At 33.0% G+C, this 11,235-nt stretch overlaps 3 protein-coding genes across 4 annotated transcripts in view; 1 reads left to right on the top strand and 2 right to left on the bottom strand.

Moving 5' to 3' along the window:
• LOC117107314 (rab3 GTPase-activating protein catalytic subunit-like) overlaps positions 1-1,801 on the top strand; it is a 16,861-nt gene extending 15,060 nt beyond the window's left edge. Inside the window, exons 20-21 of one of the 2 annotated variants that reach the window (XM_033248956.1) lie at positions 42-172; positions 752-1,801. In XM_033248956.1, coding sequence (XP_033104847.1) covers positions 42-172; positions 752-967 — 347 coding nt within the window. In that variant the 3' untranslated portion in view covers positions 968-1,801. The remainder of the gene's footprint in view (positions 1-41; positions 173-751) is intronic. The other variant, XM_033248957.1, reaches the window with a different exon arrangement.
• Positions 1,137-8,206, bottom strand: LOC117107315 (dnaJ homolog subfamily B member 11-like). Its single transcript, XM_033248958.1, has 9 exons — positions 8,049-8,206; positions 7,104-7,260; positions 5,239-5,330; positions 4,835-4,967; positions 4,146-4,288; positions 3,641-3,781; positions 3,401-3,512; positions 2,520-2,679; positions 1,137-2,172 (listed from the first exon to the last, which is right to left on the bottom strand). The coding sequence occupies exons 1-9, from the start codon at positions 8,108-8,110 to the stop codon at positions 2,108-2,110; spliced, it is 1,065 nt and encodes a 354-aa protein (XP_033104849.1). The 5' UTR covers positions 8,111-8,206; the 3' UTR covers positions 1,137-2,107.
• Positions 8,207-10,442: 2,236 nt separating this feature from the next.
• LOC117107286 (organic cation transporter protein-like) overlaps positions 10,443-11,235 on the bottom strand; it is a 7,443-nt gene continuing 6,650 nt past the window's right edge. Inside the window, exon 9 of the mRNA XM_033248918.1 lies at positions 10,443-11,027. Within this exon, the coding sequence (XP_033104809.1) occupies positions 10,853-11,027 (175 nt within the window). The 3' untranslated portion in view covers positions 10,443-10,852. The remainder of the gene's footprint in view (positions 11,028-11,235) is intronic.

Genomic DNA, 11,235 nt, shown 5'->3' with positions numbered 1-11,235 from the left:
GTCAGAATCTTTAAAAACAAAGTTCAGCTCACAGGCAACTGGTAGCAAGAATCAAACTGAGATGGACACGTTTGTGTCTAGCCTCCTGGAGCACCCTGAGGTGCCTGTCATCGGGGCTGCTAAGGGACCTGCTGGGTCACTCATTAAAAAGCTGTTCATTGAGGCACACAAGGTAAGAGTTACACACACAGTTGTGTTTAGTGTAGTATAAACTAATATGGTGTAGTGTATATTTATTAGTGAATAGGATACTGTATCGATTGTTGACATAATTCAAAAGGGAACCATCAGCCACTGCAAAAATAATTATAAACTTTGCCTAAATTGTGTATTTAAATATTTATTAGCTTTCAAATTATAACTAGAATAGTTAAAACAATTTCACCATTAATGTTTAAAAAATACTAATATTTGCATATACTACCCTTAAATTTCTGTAGTAAATTTTTTATAATTAAATTAATGACTTATTATAGTCTGATTCGTTTAAATAAGCAATACAAAGTTTTATTGATAATTAAGGTACTTCTTATTTTGGGTGATATTATATTTTTGTTAAACCATGAATAAATTTTGTTTGCCTGTGTTCAGATAAAATCCTGTACTGTATTTTAAAGGATAATTTCTTTGCATTAAGTGACCACATTACTTCCTGCCCGAAGTGTAGACCATTAATAGTGTTTTCTACCGTACAGTATGTCTTTTAGGCACTGAATGTTTGTTTAAATTTCCAGTCTCGCTCGTTTTGCAGGCTTACAGGTTGGCAGAGAATGGTGATGAAGGATCCTCCTCTACTCACAATTCCTCTAAATTTCCAAGACCAGCTGGTAGAGAGTTTATACTGCGGACCACAGTTCCTCGACCAGCACCATACTCAAAACCAACTCATCAACGAATGTTTTGTGTCTTGATGCAAGATGAATTCAGGGTTGCTGGTGCCTTCTCAGAGGACACATCATTCCAGTAGATTAGAAAATCCATCTGCTGCCCTCTACTAGGGTCAGTGGAACTTCATTTTATGATTGTCTCACCACCAATAACAAAAAGTCACTAAAAATGAATTAATGTTCTAGAGTAACTGATAATTCTAATGTGTATTATTGTTTGAACAATGAAGACAACTCAGTAACAACAAATTATGTTAATTCTTTTGTTTTATTAGCAATTGGAATGCTTGTCCCAATTTTTGAAAGAATTAAATTCACTGATCAAAAGATACAATACAGAAATAATACAATAGAATAAAAAAACCTTTGAATGTGGGTTGAGGTTTAGAAATGAAGAGAATACTTTCCTCACTTTCATAGATAATTAATATAATATGTTTGCAACCTCTTCAATTTCTGGAAAACAAATTCAGTTAACACCAAAGTTTAAAACTATCCACAAATAACATAATACACTTAACTCAAGCAATGTCTCATTAATATTTAACCTACTCCTAACATAAGTCTATTTATAATTAAATAAAATATTTAGTTAATAATTCATGTAAGGTTTTCCAAAAATATCAATACAATATATTTTATCCATTGTTGTTGAAATGAGGGCTGGCTTATTGGCTGAAAGGTCCTGCAAAGGCACTTGAGTAATACATATTTGCTTCAAAGTAAAAATTCCACACTGTCAAGTTTTATGTGACTTGCCCATATTTGGGTGTGATATGACAACATCATGACCATACATGGAACAGGTAGTATGAACAGAGGTTTTAGGCATGCCAGCATATTATTGTAAATTATAGATTTTAAAAATCATGTCCTAATCTATGCATGGATTAAAATAGGTTGATAAACAAATTAATAATGTGCAAAAATACTTTCTTTGATATTTACGCAAGAAAACAACCTGTTTGAAACACAAGTTTCCTGTTGGTGGTGTAACATACACAATCGTATCCTGAACAACATAGCTGATGACATCACTAGGTTTATGACCCCCATCATGACATCATATTGGAATGTCATTGTCACTCTCTTAGTAGGACTATGAAGTTGTAAATATCTTGCAGCTCCATGATAGAAGAGTCCTTTCTGCTGAAACTTGTCAAATCATAAACATCATCATGCTGGCCTAAAACAAACAACCCGTAGCTGACTGCCTTGCATTAATATCCTTGTAAGCCATTGTATATGGTTTGTATTGATTCTTGATTTAAAAGCTTTTTAAAATCTGTAAGAAAATTATTTTTTTAAACTGGGTTAATTTCTGTGAATATTTTTATTTACTTTGTGGGTGATGGTGATAAAGAATATAATTAATCAACAAACTCATGTGCAATGCATTTTAATAAAGCATATTAAGAATTAGATTATAACAAATGTATCTGTTTTTGTAACTATAGGACTAAATTCCAAAATAAAACAAATGGGCTGAATCTAGGATATAAAGGAGAGAAAGGGAGAAAGCAAAAATTGAGATACTCAGTGGCGTATCTGGGGGATGCGCAGGGGTACCCGCCCCCCCAAAAAATCATGCTCTAGTAGTTACAAATCACCTTATTTTGCAAAATTACTTACCTTCTTTTTCTTCTGTTGATAATTCGCCTTTTGGAAATTTGACATCAAATGTTATGAAAAGTACTCCTTTAATATTATTATTGTCATAATGTGGCATTCCTTCCCCTGTCTTCCGTATACGAGCTCCAGGCCATGTTATTTTATCTCTTACAATTTGAACCTGAAAATAAGTAATTATATTGACAGTGAATCAGATGTTTGTTAGCAGTATCTATGAAGTACACTCGAGCATTTGCTTTTTGAGATCTGTTCATGAGAGGTTATATTCAATACCTGCTTGAAATCTTTGGACAGTCTTTGTATGCTCTCTGCCTGAGGAATGTCCACAACTTACATCTGACTGGTATGGTCAATTGATCCAATATTTCTCCATTCTGACCATTTACAATTGAGTTTTAATCATTTGTTTCTGTTGTACCATGCCAACAGTGTATACAAGATTTCCTGATTGGTCAGTTCGTTTCAAATGCTAACAATCATAAGGAGATTTTTCAGAATTCCTCATTCTATACTTGGGACATTCAGCAAGATTCACCATTTACTATTGTAACAAATATGGTGATCAATTTTGTGACTGGTTAGGTTTGTCTTCCCACATTTTAAAATCCCTTAAAATGTCATACTTCCAGATATAATTATATATTTATGTTTACTTGTATTAATAAATTTATTTTAAACTTCTTTATTTGTTGTATGCACTACTTTTTCCTCATTTACTGTTCACATCCATATATTTTATAAAATTAAAGAAATATATTAGTGTATATCCTTGAAGTACTGATTAAAAAAAAAAATTAGTTTGTCATTTTTCATTTCCTGTGGAAACTAGTTAATTTTATATACTGTAGTAATATAAATTCTAATTAATTTGTACATCTTACCTTATGTCCATCTAAGTGAGTAATTTCCATTTCAAATCCTACCAGAGCATCTTGTAGAGTTATGGTGACGTTTGTGTAAAGGTCATCGCCCTTTCTTTCAAATCTAGGATGCCTGAATAAAAAAATACAGTTAAATATTTAAGTCAATATGTTTAAATTAAAGTAAAGAGCATCAAACCTCTAGACATTTGTATATCTAGGAATATTTTAATAACACTAAACAGAGACGACAATACTTACTTTGCGGCTTGAATATGGAACTTGAGGTCGCCAGCTTCCCCATCAATATTAGGCTCCCCCTCTGCTATGAATGGATACTCATGTCCATCTGCCATACCGGGCTCAATTTCTAACTCTAGAATTTTTTCCTCATTCACCAATCTGTAGATTAAACCAAATTTAAGAAAAACAATTTAGTTATTGCCATACCTGTAAAACAATAAACACATTTAACCTATAGTCTTTCCTCCCCACACTATCAAATATTATGTGACAAATAAGTGTAATATGACAACATCATGCCCATATGGCCACATCACACAAATACATTATGTCAGAAGATTAAAATTCAAATTAAAAGTTCAAATTTTATTTTTGGATAAACATACAGTAAATATTACTGTACAAACAAAAAATGTGGAAACTACCAGCCCAGGATTGACAAAAAGTTATAAAAAACTATCAAGTGACTCTCCAAACAAAATCCACACACAACAAAACATAAATTTGATATTTTTTTACTTACTTAACATTTGGGCATTCATCGCATACTTCATGCTGAGACATTTGAAATCGTCCAGGACTTAACTGCATTGTGCGCATTTCTTGACGACAATTGCATCGCCTGGTTCCTGGTGACGTATGCGGTACTGGTCTATATCTTATAATCTGAAAATTAAAATAAATATTTCAAAATGATACGAGGTATTTTAATATTCTGTATGCTTTATATGTATTATATCTAGGGCTCCTACCACATCAATGATTAATAGCCTAAAAATATCTACCATAAGGATAGGTAAATACTTTAGAGCTCATAAAATGTGTTTTAATACTGCAAATTGGTGTGATACTGCTATAATACTGATTATATTATCAGAATATTTTGTTGAGTGCATTAATAGCAACAATGATTATGGACCTAAATTAGCATTCAACTAGGAACAGTCCCATGGGGCAGAGAAAAATGCAACTGCTAATGACTGTTTATGTAAAGTATATCAAATTTAATGGTCGAGTTTCTGTAAGGCTGGTTAAGGTGCTGTCAATGTTGCTTTGCTTGAAAGTAAATAAAGAGGGAAAGAATTTGAAATACTACTTAATAGTGGAAGGAGATGGTGAAAATGTATTATTAATATATTGATAAATATACTATTAATAATAATTATCATTATAAATGCACCCTGATCAATAAAGTGCCTTAAAATTTCTCACCTCTACAAAGTTACCAGAGTATAATTCTTCTAATGACACCTCAAGGTCCATGTGCACATCATCGCCCCTTGGAATATCATCATTATGGGAATGATGCTGTCCACCAAAGGGAAATCCAAAATCACCAAAAAAACTGATGATGAAACAAATGTTTGGAATTATTGTAGAGATAAAAATTGCAAAAACAATAAATAACAGTAACAATAATTAAAATAACAATTAAAAAACTTTGAATTATGTTTATAACAATAATTACATATCTTGGAAGAAATACAGTATTAATAATTACCAGTATATGTATGCTGTACATGCATGACCAGTTATTTATTAAGATATGGTACTTATATAATGAATAGATCAGAATTAACGTGTTGTTTGTCTTTCTGCATCTTTGTTGTTTTTACCTTGAAAATGGATCTCCATGACTACCGGTATCCTTTAACCCCTCCTCTCCATGCCTGTCATACTGCTTTCGTTTATCATCATCAGATAAGACCTACAGAAATTAATCACAAATCATATTTGAATGTGACCAAGTAAAAAATGTAAGGTAGAAACATGTTCAGTAAGTTCCGTGGTCGTCCGGAACACGTCAAATATGTTTACATACATCAAAATGCGTTGGAGGTAAGTTCGATGTAAGTTACATATAGGTTCAAAGCATGTTGCTTATAGGTTAGAAATAAGTTTTGGGTACGCTAGACATTATTTTGACGTTTTTGGACTTTTGATCGCATAACTTACACACAACTTATGGCACGTGTATGCGGAACGTATGAGTCATACGGTGACATACGTCGAAAAATTTGGTGCATGTACAAAATTTTCCATCGTACTGTGTTACGACGATACCATAGTGCTTCAGTGTGCTCTTACTTATACGAAACTTTTCAAAAACTTAGACGTACCTAATTTTTTCATACGCCGGCTAAATCATCAAGGTGTGAAAGGGCCATAACATTAATTCATTTTGATCTACACAGTGTGAAGCACAGGTCTTCCTCTTTTTAGAGACCTCCCATTAAATACCACTTTTCTATGGTTCCAATTTAACAAATGTCTTTTATTTTTATTATTCTAATTAGAGGCCAAAGCTACTAAAAGCCCATAAAAACCCCAGTCCCAAAAATGGTCTTTCATTGGAGGGAAACCTGTACAAGAATATGAAAATTAGTAATACAGTTTACAATGCTGGGCAAAATAATATTTTTGTGGGGGCAGCAAATGGGTGGGTAGGAATAAAAAAACTAAATAATTTGTTTTCTTCAATAAAATAAAATAAATTATAAAGAGCCAAGAGCAATACAGTCATAAATATTGATTTTTATTAGGATATTCTAAAATAAAATTTTACAATTAAGGATGGTAGTTATAATTGTAGATTTAAATTATTAAAACAGAAATATGGTTAGTAAAATATTAAATGTTTTAAAAGTGTTATTAGTATTAAATTAAAAAAAAATCCACCCAAATCTTTCAAACAAGTATACTGTAGACTTCTTATTTTTAGTTTCATATACTAATAAAAACAGATAAGGAACTGTCTTATGTTTACACGTGTAGATATTAGCTTCCCTGTTGTCATTGTGTTGGTAATGACCTAATACTTGTCAGCCAATCACGATGAGCCACATTTCTCCAGCTGTACTACTTGGGCTATTCCATTATATAATAGGTAAATGTAAATATAAGAGCTAGTGCTTTGCTCCCAAAAGGGTTGCCTTTTCTTAGTATCCATAATAATGAAATAATGATGGAAATAACAATCAAATTAATTAATGTAATATTTTAATTACAATAACAAATATTAATATTAATTAGAGCAATTGCCTATGTCTATTAACTATTATGAAATATGATTGTGAATTCCATAGTTTATTTTTTATATATTAACATGTTGTAAAACAGTTTTAAATTCCCAAATACATGTTTTTTATTCAAAAATTGCCTAATAAACGAAAAATAACATACTAATATTAATATTATGCCACAAATAAGCATTAATAATGAAAAGATGGTAAACCTGATTAGATTTCTCCAGTTTGAAATAGATAAGGAAATGGATTCTTAATTTCCTCTTGAGTAAAATATTAATACTAATATATTAACTACAGCTAATTATGTATCTTAAAAAAACAAAATGGCCCAATAGATAATACTAAATATAATTTGGCTGATGATAATAACTGAAGGTGATATAAATTAAAACAGAGATACAAAAAAACAACAGAAATAAAAATAAAGTTATTACAATTAAAATTAAACTTACTTCATAAGCTGCTCCTAAATCTTTGAATTTCTCGTCAGCTTCAGGGTCATCCGGATTTTTATCAGGATGATACTGTACTGCTAATTTCCTATAAGCTTTCTTAATCTGGTGTTTTGTCGCTGATTTTGAGACACCCAGAATTTTATAGAAATCACGTCTGTGTAAAATGAAAAGCATTTTATCATTGTATCAACAATACCCAAGAAACAAAAAACTTTATACAGTCATGAAAAATGGATGTCTAATATGTCTAGGCTGGTGTAGATTACCATCAATAATATACAAGTCTTGATCAATAATAAACAAGTCTTGATTATTATTATTACTGCCTGATTAATTATCTTAATAATAATAATAAATAATAATAAATTAATCACACAAACAGATGAAGATGTCTCGGACTAGACTTTTATAAACTGTAGGTTGGCCATATGCTACCCTTTACCCGTTCCTCTATGACCCACTGTACTTACTAAATTGGCCTTGACTACATTAGTGAGTGGGTATTAATCCTAGTCCTATTCTGAGACAACTGCAACTAAACTAGGCCTAGGCTAGATAGATTCCGGCTAGCCTAGCCTTAGCCTAGGCTAATGTTGTCATATGATAATGAGACTGCTAGCTAAAAAAGGGACGATTCAAAAGATAATTCATGAGACCAATATAATCACAGATCAATCGAATGAATTAAAAGAAAATACTCTCTATTAGACAAATCAGATCATTTAATAATAGGCCTAGGCCTACGCCCATCTTGCCAATGTCTGAAAATTAGGAACACAGACTGACTGTACACGTAACACAATTCCTGCCTGTTGGAGTGCCTCGAACCCCCATCGACAGCATGTCAAAATTAGCTACCGGTCAGCCTAACTCTGACACACAATTTCTTGTGGATAAGTACGCTTTTTGAGATTTGTATACGAAGTATAATTCAACACTTACCCAGCTAATACTGTGAGTGAAACTTGAAGAATAAAAAATACCAAACGTATCAAACTATTCATATTTATTTCAATGTAAAGTTTCCTTCACGATCAATACATCCTCAAAACTAATCATTCAGAGAGCTAGCTGGCTGGCTTCGATTCGATACACACGTTGTAGAGGGCGCGCGCGGTATAGTGAAGAGTGAATTTACGTCGCTCTTTTTGCATTTTAGGGGTGTGTTTAATACGACAGCCAACCTCTTTTTTTTAATTAAGGGGTACGACGAGGGTACTTCTTGAGTACACACACAAGGCTTTTAACTATAGATACTGATAAATTATTGACCTGTATTATAATTGACGGTGTTGCAGCTTCTTGTTGGTTCGCCTCAACTTTTATTAACAAGTCAATAGGCCACCCTGCCAACTTGTAGCCTACCAGAGTACCAAAAAGGTTAATTCAACACACGTATTCAATTTGTTATCCTATTGCAACAAATTCAAGATTTAAAATAATGATATTTTATTAAAACTTATTTTGAAAACATTAAACTTAACATTAAAACTGATTAATTTTTATATTCCTCCTTAATGGATAGGCCTATCCGTAAAATCCTTTGTAAATTCTTCATACTTTCCATTTGACTTTTAGGCCTACATGTCCAATGTACAGTGCACTATAAATAATGCATTGGACGTACCTGCGTCTTGATTTGTAGCTGGGCTTTACTGCTAAGAAATGCATCGTCTCGCAATATGATTTTTGAATCAATAACATAACCAGTAGGCCTACCCTGATTTCTAAGTCATTCCTAAATTCATATCATTGTATCCAATATAAAGTTCATTGTAAAAAACAATGAAGCAGACCTAATACAAGTTTTGTTGTTTAATAGTATTTCAACTCATACTTATGACCGCGTGACAAAACCCTTGTTAAGAGGGGGTGCAGGCGAGCGCCCATGTTATCCCCTGGATCTCCCAATGATTCTTTATTAACGTACACATAGGTCACATTGCAAACTGGACCAATGGCTTGAAAGTATCATCTGAAAGACGGTTAATTGAATCAAAATTAAACGCAGCTGTGGATGAAATTGAACCGGAGACTAAGAATATTTAAACATTATAAAATAATATTGCCTTAGTTTAAAAGGTCTGTTCAATATTCGTCATGCCCTCGTTTATCATTCTTCATTGCAGGCTCCTAAAGAGATAATATATAGACTTAATTATTGGTTATCACTCATTTGAAGTAAACAGATCAGTCTGCCTGCGTTTATTATTACAAAAATGGAATTTTTTTTATTCGACAGTATTTGGGGCCCTAATTCTCTCACGATGGTAGGATATAATAGGAGTAATTTTGGTGTGAATCACAACAAAGATAACCCACTTTCCGAAAACTTGTTTCCAGTGGGATCCTTCTGGTGGTGAATTGGGCAGTACACCGGGAGGCAATCCCCTATTCTTTTCCGAAGAGTGTACTGCGTTCTTCGTGCACATGGGTCTTAATGCACACGGGACCAACGACTTCACGCCTCGACGGAAAGACGGTGCGCTATCGTAACTTGCGGCATTTCAGCCCTCCAGCTAAAACACACTAGAGCAGCGATAGGAATTGAACCGGGAACCTAGAGATCTCTACGGTTCAGTGCACACACAGTGGTTACCACCAATTTAGTCGACTGACCTAAGCCTCTCTCATAATTAGATTTTAGATTATTGTTTTGGAGGTGATCTGCTGAGCACTAGTTTGTATCACCATTGCAAAGGATCACGTTATCGTTGGTATCACTATTGTCTGCCATTATTATATCATTAGGCCTATATTTTCTCGTCGTTTATATATAATAACTAGGTTTATATAGGGCCTCCCGTTGAACCAACATTAAAGAGCAATTTCCAATAAATATTTGATCAAGTCGCTGTAGAAGTGAGGTGTGAAACAAGACCTAAATACAACTTTGCCGTTGCTGTCATGTTGGATTATTTATTTCATGTGGATGAATACATTAAATTTTTATATTGTATCATTATATTTTGTTTAACATATGATTCGTATTATTCATTCATATTTGTATGCCATTTCTGTAAAAAAAATAATAAACGACAGTGGCAAAGCCGGGGGCACGTACACACTTTCCCCGCCCTAATCTTTCCCTGGAATTAAGACGACTCAGGTACAGAAGTCGCTGAATCAGTATTTGTATACTCGTGTGTAAGTCTTAAAACACAAATTTCCTGGACTTTTTGTACGATAATAAGTTAAATATTGAATCTTTAATTATTATCAATATCATCATCGTCGTCGTCATCATCGTCATCGTCATCATCATCATCGTCGTCGCCGTCGTCGTCATCGTCATCATCATCATCATCATCATCATCATCAACATCATTATCATCATCATCATCATCATCATCATTTTACCAAGAGCTGTCTTTATTGTTACTGCTATGATAGTTGTTAATATTATTTGTTTAATTGTTATTATATTACCGTACTACATGAGTGATATAATTGTTAAACGATAGTAAATTGTACTTCACCACTTTATCGACGTTACACAAATCATTATGAATTACCGGTATATGTTTATAATCACATGTACGATTCAGATGACACCAAAAATGTTATATTCAATGCCCAACAAATTTTTTATTCATTTGAAAACTATATAAATTGTATAGTTATTACGTTGCCCTATAACCTTTTTTAAAAATGTAAAAATGAACTGTTGCAAATGAAGTTGAAAATATATGTCTATCTTTCCTAGAAATACATCAATACTTTTCCCGAATATTCATGATGAATGATTAAAAATTGGTTCCTCTGCATGTGTTGCAGTTCTCGTCTGCATTTGTAGTACTTGAAGTTTCTTCAGAGGTCATAGAAGTCATAGTTATATAATCGGGACCTTCCTTGTCAGCCGTGCCGAACCGCATGAAAGCTCTACGTTGTATTTGTTTCTTTATCTGTTTGAAGCTCAGTCTATAGCAAGACAAATATACGATTATTATTAACATTAGATATTCAATCGATGTATTAACAATTGGTTACTCTGCATGTGTTGCAGTTCTCGTCTGAGCTTGTAGTATTTGTAGCTTCTTCCTGAGGAAGGACTCAGTGTTGCCCGAAAGCGATTTCTGGCTGTTTACTTACGTTTACCTAGCTGCTGCTTTGTACCTCTACCGAGATC

The sequence above is a fragment of the Anneissia japonica genome, unplaced genomic scaffold (assembly GCF_011630105.1).
Source record: "Anneissia japonica isolate Jap-2015-1 unplaced genomic scaffold, ASM1163010v1 scaffold211_len1577895_cov191, whole genome shotgun sequence".
In the NCBI taxonomy this organism is placed as follows: domain Eukaryota; kingdom Metazoa; phylum Echinodermata; class Crinoidea; order Comatulida; family Comatulidae; genus Anneissia; species Anneissia japonica.
Note: the sequence above shows the minus strand (reverse complement) of the source record. Positions and strands in the feature narration are given on the sequence as shown.